General features: G+C 37.2%; 1 protein-coding gene across 8 annotated transcripts in view; it reads left to right on the top strand.

Annotated features, from left to right (window-relative positions):
* YAP1 (Yes1 associated transcriptional regulator) overlaps positions 1–18,768 on the top strand; it is a 92,580-nt gene extending 73,812 nt beyond the window's left edge. For all 8 annotated transcript variants that reach the window (XM_054831996.1, XM_054832004.1, XM_054832013.1 and 5 more), the window contains 3 exons: positions 9,716–9,846; positions 13,939–14,051; positions 14,650–18,768. In XM_054831996.1, coding sequence (XP_054687971.1) covers positions 9,716–9,846; positions 13,939–14,051; positions 14,650–14,888 — 483 coding nt within the window. In that variant the 3' untranslated portion in view covers positions 14,889–18,768. The remainder of the gene's footprint in view (positions 1–9,715; positions 9,847–13,938; positions 14,052–14,649) is intronic.
* The last annotated feature ends 2,274 nt before the right edge of the window (positions 18,769–21,042 follow it).

The following is a 21,042-nucleotide window of genomic DNA, read 5'->3' as shown; positions in this document are numbered from 1 at the left end:
CCAATGATGCTATTATTGAAGTCCCAATCTGTACATCCTGTCAGGTCATAATCAACCTAGTGAATCTGTGAAAAATCTGTAGAAAGAATGAACATTTCAGTCAACTTTTTCTTTTTGACAGATCCTTTCTTTCCTTTGTGAATAAAATTAATGAAGTTTAGAGGAATTATCTGCTTTCATGATAATAAAGCTGTGCTTGGGGGAAGAATACTAGCTTCTCTTGCTAAATTTTAGATGTTCTTTTAAGAAATACTGAAAATAAAATCTTCAAATGTTCAGTGCTCTTAATTCTGGGAAGACTAAGTCTTATTTTAGAGAGGGATCGTCAACGTCTTCCTTTTGTATAGAAATTACATTACACCAGCATTCTTGATGCTTGCCCATAATGAAGTATCTCTTTCATATGGATAAAAAACCCTGAGAAATGTTCCTTTACTTTTATCTGGGTCTCTGAGCTTTTCTTAATCACAGAATCAACTAGGTTGGAAGTGGCTGGTGGAGGTCATCTAGTCCAGCATTCTGCATCCAGCCCAACCTCCTCTTTCTTCTTGACATTTTTGTCCACATAACCTGGATACAGTGCCATGGTTGTATTGATATCTTTGGTCAGGTTTTTTTGGTACTGGGTAAATACTGTGTCCTTGCCAGTTTTTATCTCTCCGTTGTGATACTGTAGTATATCCTGTAGTGACATTAACACTCAGTGTTATGTGTGGATGTATGGATGCCTTAGCTCTTAGAAAGATTAAACAATTGATCGGCTTCATCTTTTGTAGCAAGTACAGTAAAAGACTCTTCTTGTTTGAATGAAGATTTGTTTTATTGTAATTCTAAAAATGTCCAAGTCAAAGGTATTTGAAGCAAAAATTACAACTTCTATAGTTACTGTGTATAAACAAGAGCTATTGATACATTCAGGGAATTTGAAGACACCAAGCAACTGTCCAGTTACTTATGCTCGTCATCATCAGTTACCTGTGAACACCTTAAAGATGCCTACCTGTCTTAGTTAAGAGATTGAGTGACTTGACTTTCTCTCCATCCCCAGTAGCTCTCCTTCCATTTTCCTGCAATTAGCGTCCGATTTGTCAACAATGTCTCTCCCTAAAGTAGATGTCAGTCAACTTTTGTATAAATCATAAAATTGGCTAGATGTTAGGTAATGGATTTCTTGCCTTCCAGTATACAATGGAAAGAGATAGAGGCAAATAATGTTGAGGTTCTGATGGCATTATTATTGGATGTTGTGCGAACTACTTTCTTGTGCTAAGACTGGAAGATTTCTTCTTTGTCTGCAGCTAATATTAGGCTATTTGCTAGTAACATCAGCATACTACACAACTGTGGTAAGTTCTTCTTTCTTAGTAGATCTGCATACTTGGAATGTGCCCTCTGTTCATTGTCTCCATTCTTTTGTCCTATTTATTTTAGGAAGTACCTGTCATATTCTCTGTCCTGTTGCCCTGGACTTAATTTTTATCAACTGTAGTTTCCTATGATTCCTTTTTTTAAATTTTTTTTTTTAAAAGTTCATTTTAGCTGGTGTTTTACACTGTCATCAGCTTAGTTGAGAAGATTTCCAGTTTTCCAGGAAAGTATTAATTTCCTAGGACACTATCATTATTTTTCACTAAAAGATTTTTTTCAGTCACTTCACATGTACACCAATGCAAAGCTGTGTTACTGTCAGATTTGTGACCTTTTCTAGAAAGGAAGAAAGGCACTGTTAAAACCAAGTACGGTCTTGAATTCTGTACTCTTGAAATTCAGTGGTGTTAGTGAAGCCGGAAGTTTTACTGAGGACTTAGATTTTGGGTTTGTATTTGTTTTTTTCTCCCTTCGAATATGTCTTCAAATAACAAGATATACTTGTATTCAAATCTTAGTGTAAATGGTGGGCAATAGTTATTTTAGTTTCCTAGCAAATCCCTAACTGTGTTGTTCCTTGAATCTCTTGTTTCCCATCCCTCCACGTGTTATCTGAAGCTGACCTAGATTAACAAGATAAGTGACTTGTCTTGGTTTCATCACGGGTGTTTGTGTTGGAGGGTGGGGAGTTGGTGTTGGGTTATGGTTGGTTTTTTGCTGGTTTGTTTGTGGTTTTTTTTAAACAGAGATAAGGTACTGAAGCCATTTCATCTTTGAACATAGTTTTTTTTGACCAGCGTAGATACGACCACTGGCATGCAGAAACATTTTTGAAAATTACATTTACAGGATGCAGGAAGAAAATAACAAGTCCCTTGCAGCAAATTCATAGCTGTATTGTGTCCTTTGGTTTTAATTTGCCTTATTGCTTGATATTTGATAGAGAAAATGGTCTATGATGTGTCTTATTCTAAGAAGAGATCCATTACGTGAAAAGTTTTGAGGACCACTAGCTAAGACACAGTGAAGAATCTTTCCAACAAAGTTTTTTCCTATTTAAAAGTTTTACTTCTAATTCAACTTTTTTTTAATCAATAGTCACAAATAATACCTGAAACTTCTCATTTTAGTGGAAGTAAATATTGTATCCCTCCTTTTATTGTGTTTTACTTACTTGATAACTCTTTTTATTACTGCTAAGTTTTGCTTTGTCCTTCATGGTTTAAGTTTCCTGTTAGATGTTTCCTTTGCCCAATGAACAGAAATTGTTACTTATTTCTTACTCTCCAAATTCAATAACAAAATGTTACTGGAGAACTGTCACGCAATTAAGGGAGCAGCATGTACAATATCGTAAGATACTTGAAGATTGCAAGTAGGCAGAAATCAATTTTGTATGTGTTTATCTGAGTTTTCATTGAACTGTTGATATGTTATTGTTACCAGGAATATTTTATTTCATTAGGTAAAAATCTGTTGTTATTCACTGGACTACTTTGCAAAAATCTGTGTAATTAATGAACTGACTTCTTTAGTCTGTGGCAGTAAATTCAGCATGTAATAACAAATCTTAGCGTATTGCCTCTATTTATATAGGCATCTGTTTCTAGGAAAGCACTTGTAAGTAGCTAAAGGTTAGTTCAGATAATCTGTCAAGCACCTGTGATTTACTCTGCACCAGCTGCACAGAGCATTGTTATAGAGAACCATGAGGCTTACAGGTAAGGCAGCACACCTATGCAGTGCCATTACTTTAGAAATTAATTCAGGAGAAGACTTAACGAGCTGTGTAGAGCCATCCTAAATGGACTGAAGACTGCAGCTGGAGAGTTGTGTGGTATTTTTAAAGCAAAATATTTGCTGCTTAAAAAATGACTTCTGACTGAGAGGTCTGGCAGACATGCTCTGGCAAACTGAACTGTATCAGTTTAAGACATTAAGCTCAGCTGTCTGCCAGAGATTGCCTTCATAATAAGGCAGCAGAACAGGATGTGTCTAACATTTTTTCATAATCTAGTGGCTGAAGCATTGGTGTGGCTACACTGCAAGACAGATCAGACACCTGATCTATCAGAAAAAAATTTTTTAAGTTAGGTCAGTTTTCTGACTTGTCTTCATGTATGGCCATGCAAATGCTAGTTCCAGCTGAAGGGAGGGGTAAGAATATACAGTCAAAGGCCATCTGTAACTATCAGTAAAAAGTTACTTTGGAATTGCCCCTGGCTTGTGACCCACGGTGATTAAGAGATCAAGGCACACATCTTCCTCTGCCCTGATTAACACACTCTGCTTCTTCTTATTTAATTTAACACTATTAAATAAATGAGAAAGTTGTCTCAAAGCATCTGGAATTTCAGCTTGGAGTTGGATGTCCTCAAGAAATTATGGAGATGTTCCTTGACCTAAATATTATTTAAGTCTCTGATATTTCTGATGAACAGTACACTGAGGTACTACTTTAAAGACTGCCTAGAAAATGCAAGTATGATTGAATGTAAATAGGCAAGCATTATTGAAAGGAGTCCTGTGTGGCTAGATTTGGAGGGGAGGGTATGTTGGCTGCCATCATAATATACAAAATGTGGAATTCAGCTAGTTTTACTGCAAAAGTAACAGTGCTGTTGTTTGGCCACCTGGGGAACTAAGTGCTTTAAATGTTCTTTGGTTTCTGAAATAGTATTTGTTATTGAAAACTATAGATCTAAGTGAGACTTTATTAGTTTGTGTGGCAAAAGCTGTAGAATTTGTTTCACACTCTTTGTTGGTTTAAGTGGGAAATGCTGAGCATCAGTAACTAGAAGTTGTACAGTAGGAAAGATACTTGTATTATATAAGTAACTGTCATGGTTTTACCTCAGCCAGCAGCTCATCATCACACAGCCGCTCGCTCACTCCCCCTGTCGAGTTGGGGGAGAGTATTGAAAGAGTCAAAATGAGAAAACTTGTGGGTTGAGATAAAGACAGTTTAAAAGCTAAAACAAAACCCATGCACACAAGCAAGGCAAACCAGGGAATTCATTCCCCACTTCCCATGGGCAGGCAGGTGTTCAGCCATCTCCAGGAAAGCAGGACTCCATCACGCATAACAGTGACTTGGGAAGACAAACAGCATCACTCCGAACATCTCCCCCTTCCTCCTTCTTCTCCCAGATTTATATGCTGAGCACGACGTCATATGGTGTGGAATATCCCTTTGGTCAGTTGGGGTCAGCTGTCCTGTCTGTGTCCCCTCCCAACTTCTTGTGCACCCCCAGCCTACTTGCTGGTGGGGTGGGGTGAGAAGCAGAAAAGGCCTTGGCTCTGTGTAAGCATTGCTCAGCAATAACAAAAACATCCTTGTGTCATCAACAGTGTTTTCAGCACAAATCCATAACACAGCCCCATACTAGCCACTATGAAGAAAATTAACTATTTCAGCTGAAACCATGACAGTAACTTGAAAATTCAGAAGCTCTACTTTTACTAGCAGCACCTAAGCTTTACAGATTAACAAAATAATTTCATTGCTTGCTTGTGAATGTAGATCTTTATGGATAAATACCCTAAAAGTCTATAGAGTAAATCAGATCTGCATTTGTTGCCTTTGAGTTTTATGCCCCTATTTCAGGACATGTTTTGTGTCTGTATAGGAGCGTATAGCTACAGCTCACTGCAGTGGATTTCCAGGAGTCACTGGTACTGCTTGCAGTTGCAAAACTTAATCACAGAGGTCCTGCTAAAGCAATTGGTCAGCAGAAGATGGGAGTGACGTTGACCTGAGTAAGAGATGGCCGTGAATAACAGCTTTTGCTAGAAGTAAACGAAAATTGGTTGAGGGAGGCCATCCAGCTGTGCATGGCCTTCATGATCGCTGACTCCTGCTGATGTGTGCCTGCCTTACTGGTGCTCCAAGGCACCTTGGCCACACACGTGCACTGCTGGAGCCATGGGCAGAGAGGTAGTGAGAGGAGCAGTAGCACAGCAAAGGACTGCAAAACCAGACAAGAAGCCAGACTTTATTTACAAATGTCTATTGCAGTTTATGCTGCCTTCTCTGTGCTTGCAGTGCACTGTGTGGCATTGAGTTCTTTGCCAAGTGTATACAATACAATTAATTATCACTGTATCAGTATCACCTCTTAAATTAATTTTGCTGGTTTTCATGTTTGCAACACAAAGATTTATGTTTTCCCCCTTACTTTTCACTAATTGCATAACTCCTGATTGCCGAATTAATTTCTCTTAATCTGTCCATGTTTTCCCTGTTTCTTTTGTACATATGCTGTAAATTTGTTGCCCTCAAACAAGAAAGTAAATATGTAGTCTGAAGGAATAACTGGTGCTGTAAGTTTGCCCGTAAGTGTCGTGGTCTTCTCTTTCCCCTAACACTTCCATCCTAGTAAAGCCTGTGGATCATTTGGTAGTTGAGCAGTGTTTGGCGGCAGAAATGTTATAATTGGCCATTTTAAAGTAAATTTACCAAAAACCCCCCAATTATAAGGATATATCAATTCAGGTTGAGTAGTATATCATATACTTAATACAGTAAGAATGTGATATGTGAGTTGCATGAGGGAGTCCTTTACCTTTTCTCAAAAGCATGATGAAGATAAAAATGGTCTGAAAAGAGGAATTTTATGAAGTTAATTTGGACATGGTGTGAATGACCTGGAACCTCATGTAAAACTTAATCTGTATGCAATTATAGGGGAAAAAAAAAGAGGATAAGGTCAGCCAGATAAATTACACAATGCTGACATTATTTTTAAAATAACTTTGCTTAAGGAGATGACAGATCATCTTGGTTTTTATGTAATAACTAAAATTCAGTTTTTGTGTTAACAATAGGAATGCTAAGCTTTTATTTTCCCAGAGGTACTTAAAAAAAGTTTGACATACTTAAAAAATAGGATGAGATCAACTTATAGAAATCTAAGCCAGGATTTTGTCACGGTTTTATTTTTGCCTCCAGACTTTAAATACTTCTAATAAAGGATATATTTTAAAGCATGAACTAAAGCCTAGAGTTCACATTGCTCTGTTTGGAGCTGGGAGAGGTTTGTACACTCCCGTACATTTTTTTGAAGTATAGGAAACATATAACTTTTTTTTAATTGAAAATCAGCTTCATAAGGAAGAAGAGACGAAGAGACCATTCTTCAAGCAGCACAACTTTAGCTTCCATTACATGCACCCTTTAGGAAAAAAAAGTCCTAATACGCTCTTTAGGGCTTGTTGAAAACTTCGTGTATCTTACGGTATGATTAAAAATTGCTCTGTATTTGTTTCTGAATAGCTCATCTCTTTTGGTAATTCCTTTCTTTTTCAGACTCGCAGATTGACATAAATTTATTACTTGAATGAGTAATGGAATAATATTCTTTCTATGGGGAAGTGCTGTAGTTCTGCCTCCTGAACAAGCAGCAGTAATGCTACTTAAAAATAGTTAAAAATAGTTGTAGTTTTGCATTTTTAGCAATGTTGTTGTTAAAACAAGGATAAAAGTAGTACTAATATTAAAAAGATTTACTTCACTACACTGAACGTGCCAAAGAATAGGCAAAATGCAGTTCGTTCTTCTGGTTTAATACAGCTCTTTTTAGTGGGCCTTCAGTGAAATGTGATTTTTCTTTTTTAGCTGGCTAGTATCTGAGTTACATTTATTTTTACCATACTATTTAATATAATTTATTGATGAAACTTCAATCTCTCCTATCCTCTAAGGATTTAGAAAATACAAAAGTAACTTTCCCATTTTTCCAAATTGCTCATTCCTTTGTACTGACCTTTTTCCTTAAGGTACAGAAGAGAAATGTGTGGGTTTTTTCTTTCCTGGTGTCAGTAGCTCTTGAAAAGGGGACCTGTATGGATTTCTCTCTCTCTCTTTTTTTTTTTTTTTTTTTTAAAGTAGTACTGCATCATGAGACATTGGAAAGACCAGGCCTACCACACAATGAGATACAGTGTCACTTCAATGCTTTATATTCAGAAATTACTCTGTGTTGGTTTTGCTTTGTCATCACTTCTTGGGGCACTGGTGTGTGATTAAGCTTCTCCTGCAGGCTACTGGCACTTCTGGCCCCTCTTCTTCATACTAGTCAGGGACTGCAGCCCAAGGAAATAAAAATGCAACGCACAGAGCTAAGCAAGAGGGAAGGGGAAAGGACAGAGCATTCTTGTCGCAGCCAGGTAGTTGTGACTACGTAAAAGCAGAGCACTCGCTGATTGACAGCTTTCCTGTCAGCATGGAGAAGAAAGATGTGTGTCACTCCAGGTATGAACCCAAGGCTGAAAAGATTCTAGAAGTGGTGGTGCAAAATCCAAGGTTTTTTAATTTTTCCTCTCCTCCTTTTTCATTGGACAAATAGCAAGATAGAATTGTTTAAAAGTAGCTATATCACATGAAGATGTGGAAGACATGGAAGAATTCTGGTCTCTAGAGGAAGGGCATCAAGATTGTGGTGTGAGTGAGCAGTTCTTGAGCCGTCTCTGGGATGGCTGCTCTGAGACCTTCTACCTGCTTCAGGTCACCTTTTTGGGAAGCATTCCAGGAAAGAAAACCTTTTTTGCTTTTTTTCCCTTTTATATAACTTTACTTTTTTTCACTCCTTTTTTCTTGGTATTTTTTTCCTTTTTTTCCTTTGTCTCTATGTCTCTCTTCATTATTTCTTTTTTTTTTTAATGGATTGAGTCCACCTGCATATCAACCTTCTTGTATCAAGGCTGGTGTGACTGATAGAAGTTTGTAAACTTAGCTGTGAAGTAAGGCCTCACTTGGTTTTATTAAATAAGCAAATGAAAATCATATGGATAAGCCTACAGAAATGATTAAAAGGTACCTACCATCCTGTGATCTGAAAATGAGGAGAAGGAGTGTTATTACTATTTGTTAGAACAGTGGCCAAGTAAGTGGTGGTGAGCAGAGGACTGGATTTACTTGCAGTAGGCAATTGGGTGTGATGAACACAAAACCCCATGGTATGTTTGTACCCTTTCTGCAAAGGTCTAATCAACTGGAGTGAGAAAACCTTCTAGTACAAGACATGAAACTTGGTGTTAACAGATTATGTAGACTAATAACTCACAGGAATGGGAGTGAAGCATATGCAGATTAGAAAAGGAAAAAAAAACAGGTGTTAGGGAGGCATTCAATATTTGGCACAATCTGCTGGAAAATAAAATAACCTTAGACTTTTTTTTTGAAAGAAATCACTTTTAAGAAGAATTGGAGAAAGATTATTTTTATATATTAAAAGTCTGCAGTAGTCCTTTAGTCTCATAATTGAGAATGGATGAAGACCTCTCATTTTACAAGTGAGAAATATTGAGTATTGTCAAGACCGAGAAGATTGGTTTTGCCTGAGATTAGTGTCCCAGGCACAGCCTGAAAATCACATACTACTAATAACGGTAACAAGATAGTCAATAGATTTCTTTACCGGTTTCTGCATCAACAAAGCCAGGCTTGCTGAGCCCTTGATGATGTTTTAGGAGAGTTGCTTGAAGAAAATGACTGTATTTTTCACACGTGTAACTCATGGATTACTTGTTTAAAAAAAGGAGGGGGGGACGACTGGAAATTACATAAAATGCTGCTTATCTCCACCCACCTTTAATTTTGTGTATTTTATTTTTATTAAAACTTGTTTTCATTAAATAGTAATGACAAGCGTAATGGATGGATTGATTCAAGTTGGTGTACAGCGAGATGCCTAAAAATATATACGTAATATATATGTAACTTAGGTTCGTAACTTCAGAAGTGCAGCGTCTTAGTTATACTAAGAAATTGCTAGGGATTTGAGGACCTTTAAGATTTACATATGGGAAAAATCATTGATTTGATCAATCAGAAATTTCAAAATGCATGTCTCAAACAGGAGGAGTGAATGGGAACTTGTAGGGAAAGACTTTAAACTTTGTTGAATGAAACAAGCAAGGTTAAAAGGAAACCAGGGACAAAATTGGAACTTAAAAGAAGGGGGGGAAAAAAGTGCTAATCAGCAGAGCTAGACAGATGTATCTTAGGGGTCAGATAGTGTTAACAGTTCTGGTTTTGATCTTGAGAGTAGACTTAGCAAAAGGATATTGAAGTGAACTAGGAAAGACGTATGTAAACATACAGATATTTATATCCATAAATACATTTACAATGAAGTCTCTAATACTGGGCTTGACTGGTGGAACTTTCGTTATCACTGAAGCGAGTAAAAATTCTTGCTTTGTCTTCAGAAACTTAATTTCATTTAAATCTTGTAACTAGAAACAGTAAAAGCATCAATTACTATAATGTCATGTGTTTCTGTATCTGAAAAGTGTATTCAAATGTCTAACATGATCTTTCTTTCTCCCCCTCCCCCTGTTCTAGGAATTGGCTCTCCGTAGCCAGCTTCCAACAATGGAACAAGACGGTGGATCTCAAAATCCCGTGTCATCTCCTGGAATGTCTCAGGAACTGAGAACAATGACTACAAATAGTTCTGATCCCTTTCTCAACAGGTTTGTAGGAGTAGCTACTAGAGGGGAAAAAAAATTGATTTAAAATTCTGTTTGGTACATGTAATAGTTTATTTTGAACATCTGTCTGTGCCAAAAGCCACAGCTGTAAATGAATCTTTCCTTAAATGGCAAGTCAGTAAAAGTTGAGGATTAAAAGCTGTCTCCTGTGGGAGGAAGTAGTCTGTTCAGACTTGTAGGAAGGTTTTTTATTCAAAGTCATAACATGTTTGCCTCTGCATAATCTGTTGACTAACAGTCATTTCAAATTACTGACTCAGAAGAATTTCTGAATAGCTTGCTATGAGATCAAATGAACCATGAGGCACATTTAGGACTACACCTTGAGGTTCATTTTAAGGTTTCTCCATTCACCCCTCCCCTCCACTTCAGGTATTTAATTTAGCAGTATTTTTACTCTGTTAATGTTAGGTTTGCAAATAGTGGCATGTCTCATTTTAAATGCTGTATTATTTTGAAGTGGGTCTTTTAATTCAAGATTTAGAATTTTACAGTATAGTCTTTTTCATATAACATTTTCCTTAATCCCTCCGAGTTGGACTGTTTGTTTTGTTGGAAATACTGTTCTAATTACAGCTTGCAAATGCTTCATACTAATCATTACAACTGCAGCTTGAGATAAGTTGTATCTAAATTTTTTGCTTAGCATGCTGGAAAGAAAATATGAAAATAGTAAAACAGTCAAATCTCCAAGCCACATAAACTTTTAATTAATAGAGTAAAAAAATCTACTAACATTTCAGCAGTATCGAGTAATTGATCTTAAGTTGGAGTAGTTAATTTTGTAGTTCTTCATTAGACTATATTTTGTTAACATCCTAAACTGATATTAACTCAGTGTACTCTACCATAAAAGAGAAAAATTGTGTATTCTGTCAGAGTTCATCAATACTTTTCTGCATTACCTTAAACATTAGCCTAACTTTAGGATGCTTACTGGAAGTGCTCATGAAGTATAACAACATGCTCATCCTTCTCTTTAATGGTACATTATTATACTCGTGGAAAACCCCATAAAATTCATCTTGATTCTTTCAATGTTAGTTTTATCTTCTGTGGTTTTTGCCACCAATACAATTTCAAACCTGCTCATAAGGTAAGAAGTCCACATCATCTTTACCTTTAATTAGAAACAGGAAAAAAGCTAGAAGGGGCAAATTCGTGTTGTTTGTAATTTTTTGGCAGGTCGATAATAAGCAAGGACTATTTACTGTAAAGTGGAAAAAGATACTACTCACCTAGTTGCAAATATGTTTAACAGAGCTTTTTTTTTTTGGTAGCCCTTACCCCATGCAAAATACTGAAAATCTGTACCTGACTTGAGTTCAGAATATCTTAATTTGGATTTTGGTCTGATCATTGTCCCTTTCTAGGTAATTTTATGTACATCACCGCACTTAATTTTGGCATGTGGATAAGGGAAAGGAATTTTTAAAAAGGACATTTGTGGATATATGTGTTGCTATCTCTGAATTAGATACAGCAGTCCAATAGTTTTGCCCTAAAGGTCTCCTTGATGCCCCTTATATTAAAGTTCAGACTTAGAGAAATGCTTCGTTCTGTCTTTATAGGGTGTGTATAAAATTCCTGGTGAAACCGTCCTCCTAACTTTAAGTACCAAAGCTGGATATCCCAAGTTTAGGTAGTTGAATATTTTCCAATTGCCTACACAATCAGAGCATCCAAAAAAATCTCAGAAAATAATTGCTACATTAGAGCAGTTTGAGAAAATTTACAGTAGTGTTTTCATCTACATAGTCAATCTTTTGCCTGCTGTCTTCAGTACTTACTGTCATTGTGGTTTTGGGGGTTTTTTTGAATGGGACATCCAGCAATGCAGACTTTATTAGACAATTTCACCTCTTGGTTTGCCACTGCAATAATATATTTTTGTCTATTAGATTTATATTGGTAGTGACGGTAATTCTCTGTTTAGCTCCTAAATTGGGATTTCTTCTTTTGTATACACATATTTTAGCAAGTATTAGTTGAAGAAACATCCACTCTATTTTGGGTAATGCAGTTTAGTTGCATGCAGTAGTTTTGGGTGGTGTGACTACTATATGAAGAAATCCTTGTTGGAGGAAGAGGAAATGTGTATTAAGGAGCGATTTGAAGAGAAGGGCTGGACATTCCAAGTGTGAGAGCAGCAGCCAAAAAGCCTTCTCAACTAGAGTGATTTAGTTAAGCATAGTCTCAGTTCTGTTTTTAGTATTTTGTCCCACAAAGTAAACCAGCATTTTTTTTCACAGAAGTTTTAAATAGCTTAATTATTAGGATTGTTATCAAATGTGTGGTGATACTATTTTTAAATCAAGCTATAAAACAAGAAATATTTATGATTTAACTATAAATAAATGTTAGGTTTCATTCTTGTATGGCAAAGATGTCTTTGCGAAATCTAATATATATTTTGATATATATATATAAAAATGGCTGATGGCATTCTACTTGCATCTGATGTTGAACAGCTGTTCCATCATCATCTGTTTGGTTCTTCATACCTGACAAAAAGGCATACACTATATATTTCATAAACACATTATGAGAAGGATCAGTATGTCTTCAAATGCTAATTTGAACAGTAAGTCAAGCTGATCTTCAGTTAGTATTCCAGCTGGAAAATCAGTAAGGATTCTCAGTGAGTGTAACCACAACCTGAAGAAATACAGATTTTTAAACTATTTTGTGAAGCTTGGATATTAGGAGATGCAGGAGGAGGGAGGTAATGGTATATTTATACAGCTGCTTATGCAGGCCCCTCAGTTCCTGCCAGAAAACCTGGTTCTGCTTGGGCTTCTCTCCATGGGTCACAGTTCCTGCCAGGAACCTGCTCCGGCATTGGCGCTCCATGGACCACAGCTCCCTTCAGGGCATGTTCACCTGCTGCAGCATGGGGTCCTCCACAGCCTGCAGGTGGATATCTGCTCCACCATGGACTGCAGGGGGACAACCTGCCTCACCACGGTCTTTTCCATGGGCTGCAGGGGAATCTCTGCTCTGGCACCTGGAGCACCTCCTCCCCCTCCTTCTCCACTGACCTTAGTGTCTGCACAGTTGTTTCTCTCGCGTTTTCTCACGCCTCCCAGCTGCTGCACAGTGGTTTTTTTACCCTTAAATACATTATCACAAAGGTAGCACCACTGTCACTGATGGGCTCAGCTTTGGGCAGCAGCAGGACCATTTTGGAGGCAGCTGGAACCAGCTGTGTCTGACATGAGGTCAGCTCCTGGTGTCTTCTCTCAGAGGCCACCCCTGCAGCCCCCCTGCTCTGAAAACCTTGTGATGTAAACTCAATCCACTGACCTACTTCCCCACCCCATCCCACATTTCCCACTCCAGCTTTCTTGGTCTTGCTTGCTCCACTGGTGGTAAGATGGCAGTAAGAAAGTGAAGGCATGTAAGGCCCCATGCCATCACTGCTTTGTTAACTGTTCTGTCAACAAGATCGTTCTGAACAGGGTTTGTTTACAGGAAGACTTCTGTACCAGTATTTGATTTATATTAGGGTGCTCTCTTGCCATGACATGTATGACTGAACTAGTAGTAATAACGCAACAGTGGGAAGCAATTGAAGAATCGCTAGAGGAGTTCCAACTATAGCTCCTATTTATAACAGCAGTGACCTAAAAATACACTTCAGTGGTTGACATGGGGACATTAGTAGTTAGAAATATTTCTTTATCCTTATAGAAGTGTGAAAAGGGTACGCCATTATTATTTTTATAATCATCAGGGACTATCTGTGATACGCTTCCAATGGTTTTTAGCTGTGGGTGGGTGTGAAAAATTTTAAATTATGCAGAACACAAGTAGGCAGTTTTTTAAAGCTGCTTAAGTATGTTCTCATCAAGTTAAATTGAATCTAAATAATATGGTTTTAATTGGAAACGATCTGCATAAAATAAAAGCCAGGTCTCTCTCACAGACAAAAGCTTCAGTTTTTGATTAGAATAGAATGTTTCTCCTGACACCAGTGTTTTCAAAGCCCTTAAATTGGTTCAAAACCAAGCATTTATTTTAATTTCCTCAGTACTCTGCCCTCATTTTTTTGCTCCCTTTCTTCTGTTACAGTGGAACATATCACTCCAGAGATGAAAGCACAGATAGTGGACTCAGCATGAGCAGTTACAGCGTACCCAGAACCCCCGATGACTTCCTGAACAGTGTTGATGAGATGGATACAGGTCTGTTTTTGTGTACATCCTTAATGCATGTTTTCCAAATATACTTGTGTCCATTTGCAATGAAAACAAGCAACTGAGAAGCTGTGATACTTTTTGCATTGTTTTTCTGCCTTCTTATATTTCTGTAATAGAAATGTTATCATTAGATTTGTGAAAAACATACTTGTAATCAACTCTGGGAGGATGGGGAATTGCACATAAATGATATCACTCTTATATGGAATTTGCATGTCCATTTGCTTTTTGAAGTAATATTGTTTGTTCAGAGCTAAAAATAGTACCTTATGCAGTCTTGCTAATACTACCCCAAAACAGTATTTAACTCAGTATTGTCTTTTTCCTTAAGTGGAAAAATTAAAATATGGTAAATGACATCAAAGACTTGGGTCAGTAGGTGAAAAGGTTGAAACTAAGGCACGTTCCTTGTACATCTGCATGAAGTCAAGTCATCTTTGGGTTTTGTGATGGATTTCTATGAATCATGTTGCTTGTATGATGCAAGAGGTACAGGATTAACCTTTAACCAGTTGTCCTGATAAATCGTGGGTTTGGTACTTCCAGTATATTTAATATCCATCTTGCTTTGTGTTATAACTAGGTGACAGTATCAGCCAAAGTAACATACCGTCCCATCAGAACCGTTTCCCAGACTACCTTGAAGCCATTCCAGGGACAAATGTGGACCTTGGGACACTGGAAGGAGATGGGATGAATATAGAAGGAGAAGAACTGATGCCAAGTCTGCAAGAGGCTTTGAGCTCTGACATCCTTAATGACATGGAATCTGTCTTGGCAGCCACCAAGCTAGATAAAGAGAGTTTTCTTACTTGGTTATAGGGGCCTCAGGGAGACTGAATTCTAAATCTGTGAAGGATCTAAGGAGAATAGGACATCTGTATCTGAAGTTCAGAACAAGCCAGTGTGGCACACTTTGGCTTGTGTTCAGAAAAAGTAAATGAACAAATACTCAACAAGATTCTTTCGTTTTGCTCTTCCTTGTCCATCGCTGCTGTTATATATTGCTGACTTTTTTCCACAGTTGACTCTGAAGAACAGACATCTTCTTGATCTTTTTCTATTGCTGTTGCAACTACTGTTCAAGGGGGGTGGGGAGGGGTGATGAGCCTATTTGGATGACGAATGCCATTCCTTTTGTCCTAGTGTGCGCTTGCATATCATTTTATCTAAGTACTCAGATTTGAGAGTTAATTTCTGCATGTCACTGCTTGTAGTTTGCTCAGCTAGTTGTCTCCTGCCTGTGGCAAGTGGTAAAACATGACATACTGGGGTGACAAGCCAAAAATGATGTATCTGGTCAAAAGAAGTCAATACTGATTTGGAGATATGACTTAAAGGAGGGCTGAAGACTGTTTGGCATTAAGTGTTTCTACTAGTAGCTCTTTCATTAGTCACGAAGTGCTCTTGTTCATATTTTATGTTATAGTAAATCATGAGACATTTTACATAGAAACATATATGAACTTTGATTGTTGCCACATATTCTAGCCTAATTTTTTTGTTTGTCAAAAATAGTTTGATTATTTTTGTTAGCTGGTTCAACTGTAGCTGTAGGATGGGAAGTAATTATAGGTGGTTTTTTTTTTTTAAATAGTGAAATCGAAGGGTTTTTTCTGATTTCACATAGTCTTATTTAAATCTGAATTGTCTGCTTTTTTTATACTTAAAACATGCCTATTGTAGCCTGATAAGCTAGTGAGTACATAAACCAGTATGTTTTGCCTGTAACTTTTTTATTTTTTTAAAGGCTAGTTTTGAATGTAATCATTAGAATCCATGACCAGTGGCTTATTTTTCATGTTTATTTGCAAGATTTTGAATTAGAATCTGATTGCAGCAATGTAAAAGTTAGAATCCTAAGTGTCGTATGTACCATTTTTAAATGCATTTTAAAGTAGCAGGAACCATTTTTAAATGACAGATGCATCTAATCTCTCTTCTGATTTTCAGTTTTGATATCTAAGCAAGTTTAGATTTTAAAATCCTTAATGGGAAAAAAAACTTTATGAAAAGTTTCTCTTAAGTTAGCACGGAAAAAGTCTGAAGTATTAATATCACTCTTAAGTTGCAATGAAAAGGCTAGAACACCAAAAAAAAAATCCTCAAGAAAAACTCCTAACTGTAATAGTTAACAAATTCTGTTTGGCGAAAAATAAGCCCTGGACACTATATGTAGAAGAATGTAAAGATATGTGTTAGATGGTGACATGAGCAGGTAATGAAGTGTATGTTAGTAGTAGAGCTTAGCATGGGGTAGAGGTGAATATGAATTATCTTTATTTTAACAGGAAAAGATGTATCACTAAGTTGTCTGCAGGAGTTGACACAGTTTCCAAAGAGTATTTTTAAATGAACAAAATGAGCATGAATCAAACTTCCAGTATAAGCTATGAAGTTTTGTGGGGCTTTTGTGTTTTTCTGATGAAAAATAGTGTCACCAGTTAACACCTCTGTAATTAAGGGCCTGTCACCATTCTCAACATGAGCCTTTATTTTCAAGGGTGTGTAACATGACTATAAAGATACTGTAAGCATGAAACTTGGTTTTGAAAAAAATCTCAGCTGGCATGGACTTCTCCTGGGGAGAGATTTTTTGGGGTTTTTTGTTTTGTGGGTTTTTTGAAGACATTGATTATTGTTCAACTTAGGAATGAATCAGCAAAACAAACAAAAAAACAAACCATGTTATTATTTGGATTTTTTTTAATGCTTCAGAAGTAGTTCTGTTTTAGGATAATGTGAAGAATGAAAACTCTGAACCAAGTCTCATTTAAAAAACTGAAGCAGCAGAGGCAGAGATTTGAAATTTGCCACTATAAATGTACATTTACTACTTTATGTAAAGATATTAGTGTTTGAAATACACAAAATTGTTTGTGGCTTGTTATGGGATACAGGCAGGTTTTAAAATGTCAATCTTCAAAACACATCCGCAATGACAAATACATTCTGCTACACCAATAATTCAGCGATTAATAGGCCACTTGTATTGTGCAATGACACAGTAGCTCCTAAAGCAGTATATTGTGTCCAAAGTAGGGATTTTAGTAGCATTTTTACAATTTCATTATGAATTTTTCTCTCTTCTTCCCTTCAAGACAAAAAGACAGTTGTTATAACTTGAATGGTCTGACATAAAACCACAACAGCAAGGAAATTCAGAGATGATTCCATTTCAGTTGTCTTCCATAGTTGTATCCAGGTATAATAGCACATACGATGCACTGAGTGCAAACTCCTGACATGCCGTACCTTGCTACAACAGGGACAAGTACAGAACAAATTTTCTTTCCTTGCTTTTGTGTGTTTGTCACAGCTTTAATATTTGAATGTTTTCTTCTCATTGTAGAAACACTAAATGGCTTATACTGTATTTGGGTAGCACTGCTTAGGGTAGATACTGACAAACTGGGAATCCTTGAACTGCTCTAACATTAATTATGTTTTGTGATACTTATTTTAATTGATTTTAATACATTTCCGTTCTCTCATTTATTAGGAAACATACCATAGAGATGCTGTACTGTTGGCAATCAACATTAATTTGGATTTTTTTTTTTAATTCTGCAATGCATTGTTTGATGAAGTGGTTAAAATTGTTTGAAATGCGAAAGTGTTTTGGGTAGTATTTTATACTGATGTATATATTGAAACAGAAATCATTGTAATAATTCTAATAGCTTTTAGTTATAAATACACTACATGCAGACAGATGGGGCTGTACAGTACTGTGCTGTTCAACACCTGGGCCGGGCTACTGCTCGGAAACAGGTTGCAGTGTCAGTAAACCATATGGATCAAATATCGTACCATTCAGTGTTGGCGCTCACCAATGCAAAAGGAGAAGAGACAATTTCAACATGATTAACACTACATAGCTTTCACACATCTGGTAAATTAGTACTAAAGTGACCTTTTCACTTACAAGCATGTTTTTTATACAAATTAACAGGTGTGCCTGTGTAAAATAATTTGTTTTCTGTATCTTGGAAAAAATACTCTCCACATTTAGAATGTTGTATGTTAGAGAACTCTTAAATGCACCCTTGTCAAAAATTATATATATTAGTTACCAATGTTACTTTTAGATATGAGCATGACTAAGTTAGGTACTTAAGTACGTTCTGTTACATTATTTTTCTTTATGTAATACTTTTTCAGTTGTTTTTGGTATAAATATATACTTTGTGCTTACACATCTTTGTTTGTTTTTAACATTCAGTAGTATGTAAAGATAGTGATTTCCTTCAGTAAGATGGATGCATTGAATTGTTGGAATTCCTATTGTAGTATGTCTGTTCTTGTCCCCCTTGTCACTGCTTTTGTAGTCATAAACTCCAGTCCTGCAAACATTGTGTACAAGCTCGCCTAAGAGACAAAGGAGTCCCGCTGAAGTCAGTGAAGGCTTAACGTTAACATATACATCTCGGTGCGTTTGCAGTAATGAAGAGAAGCGACTCTACTGAGCCTCATACAATACTTTAATTGCATATGGCGCTATAGTGAGAGCTGGTAACAGAAGGTCTGTTACCTGCTCTAAGAAAACATCCACTTTTTTTGCAGTTCTGCTTGCAATGTTCAGGATCTTCCCACGTAGCAGATACTTTTTTTTTTTTTTTTTTTTTTTTTGGCTAACTCTTAAGTTTATACAATAATTTGTGGCAGACTATCAATAAAGACACGCTATTTTCATTTCCAAGTTTTGACTTATGAATTGTGAAATATGTAATGACATACCTTGAAAGTGTCTGAAGATTTTAGTTTAAAAAAATCTTGACAGGATTCATTAATTTTGACTTGTACAACAAAAATTCTGAAAGGCTTGTTTTAATGTAACGCAATTCGTGATGCCTGAAGTCATGCACTACTTGCATTCCAGCAGTTCCGGAGTTACTGCTATTCAGCACTGAAATGCCTCAACCCTGTGAAATTCAGTGCAGTTGTGTGTTTTCTTAGTTAAAGGTCTGAGGCTCGATGCTTCTGTTTGTCTTTTACTTGTGAGTTCCTGACTAGGTTTAGTCAGATCCTTTAAATTTAAACCTAGCATCACACCTTGCACCTGGGAATAGAAAGCCAGTGCCAGGGCATGACAAGGCACTGATGTTATTTGCTAATATCACTTTCTCCCATTTATAAGGTGGTGACATACTGCAGTAGGTGAAGTATGAATGACCTTCTGAGGTAGCCCTAAATAGACTGTGTCACAGCGAAGCAGGATATCTGGTCCAGGTGCTCCAGGCTTGCTTGGCAATTCTTTTTGAAATATTTTCAACACCGAGTTAAAAATAGAAAGTATTGGTTTCAAGAAGCCAGAAATAGTATGCTTCCAAGGAAGCTTTGAGTCTTCCCTATGCTAATGTGCAAGTTGTCAGCAAAAAAAGCATTTTTCACCTAGGATCATTAACAAAATAATTATTTCAGATTGGGCTGTGATTGTCTAGCACCTCCTCTTCTGGAGGCTCATTTGGAGATCAATTTTATTTACAGTGTTGGCATCCATAGTTTGTGTTCCTGTTTAACAGTGTGCGTCTTGTCCCGTGTCATCACCACTTATTATTGCTAACAATAGTTATCCGCACCCTCTAAATTCAGATGTCATCAAAATAGGAAGACATCTGTACATCATGAGAAATCTTGCTTGACATGAAATGGCAAAACCAACGCTAACTGAAGAGCCAGATTGTCTTTGGAAATAGGGTAGAGCTTTGTGCCAACTACCATACCCAGTACTTGTGCCTCTTAAGCAAAAAAGCCAATGTGTTCTTCTCTGAAGGAAAAAAAATAGAGGAAGCATGTTGAATGAGAAACACATAAAAACCAATACATCTGACAAAGCTGCCTAACGGTTTTTGTGGAAAACTCATGATTTTTATTTTTGCTGACATACTTGTCTCTAATGCAGAGGTAGTAGCAGTGAACGCTACAGATGTAGGCTGTTAGTGACTGGTGGTATTTTCTCTACATGGGAATGAAGTTGGTCACACTGGTTATAGTATTTTCTATGTTAAACTGGCTTGTATTTCAACATGAGAGGCACAGTAATTTTATTGGATTTTCCCCTCTCATTAGCAAGCAATTAAAAAAAAATAAAAGGAGGGTGGAGGAAAAAACCAAAACCAAGAGTGGCCCAAGAGGCTTTTCCTTCAACGTTCTGTAACAAGAAAATTAGAGCTCTGTAAAAATGGTATGTTAGATCTCACCTGAAAAGCCCTTTGTCGTTCTCCCTTATATGTTAATTCGGAGCCACTCTAGTGTGTTTTACATTATTTATTGTATTTCCCATCTGCGAGGTTTGCTTGCCTAACAGCTAAAGCCTGGGACCATACCGCTAGGTGCTGTTGGTCCCCGAAGGAGAACAGAGTTCCTCCTCTCCAGAATTCAGCTGCCATCCTGCTTAACATCTGTAGTACAACGCCAAAGTTGTATTGTATGAGCCCAAACGCGCTGCCCAGCCACTGGTACAGGATGGTTATTGGCAAGCACAATTTTTTGAATGATGGTGGATTCCCGTTCTGGTCTGACTTCCCAGAGACTGGAAAAGCTCAGCTTTCCTCTCAGTACTTGGATTTCTGTGGCTGGTGGCGTAGCAGGGGCGTGGAGTCCTCCCTGCACTGGTGCTGCTGCACCTGCCAGGACTCAACCAGCGCTTCAACCTGATCTTAACAGTGATGATTTTTTTTTTTTTTTTAAAGCTGACAGTTTTATTCAGACTTTCACTCACAGTTTCATTGTTAGGCATGCAAATACAATTGTCTCAGCTCTCTTGACTGACAAGTGGCCCTTTTCAGATTTCATCAAGCGATATAATCCTTTCATACCCATCATCCACTGTTGAAGAGTGTGACCCCAGACCCAGAGGCCTCTGAGAGGTCCAGCTGTAATTCTGGACTTTCAGAGTCTACAGTTAAAATGAGATACTGGTGGTGTGGATGTATGACAAAACCCCAGACCCACACTTCTAAGAAATGGCACG

This window comes from Grus americana, chromosome 1, assembly GCF_028858705.1.
Source record: "Grus americana isolate bGruAme1 chromosome 1, bGruAme1.mat, whole genome shotgun sequence".
Taxonomy (NCBI): domain Eukaryota; kingdom Metazoa; phylum Chordata; class Aves; order Gruiformes; family Gruidae; genus Grus; species Grus americana.
This window is presented reverse-complemented; position numbering and strand designations above follow the sequence as displayed.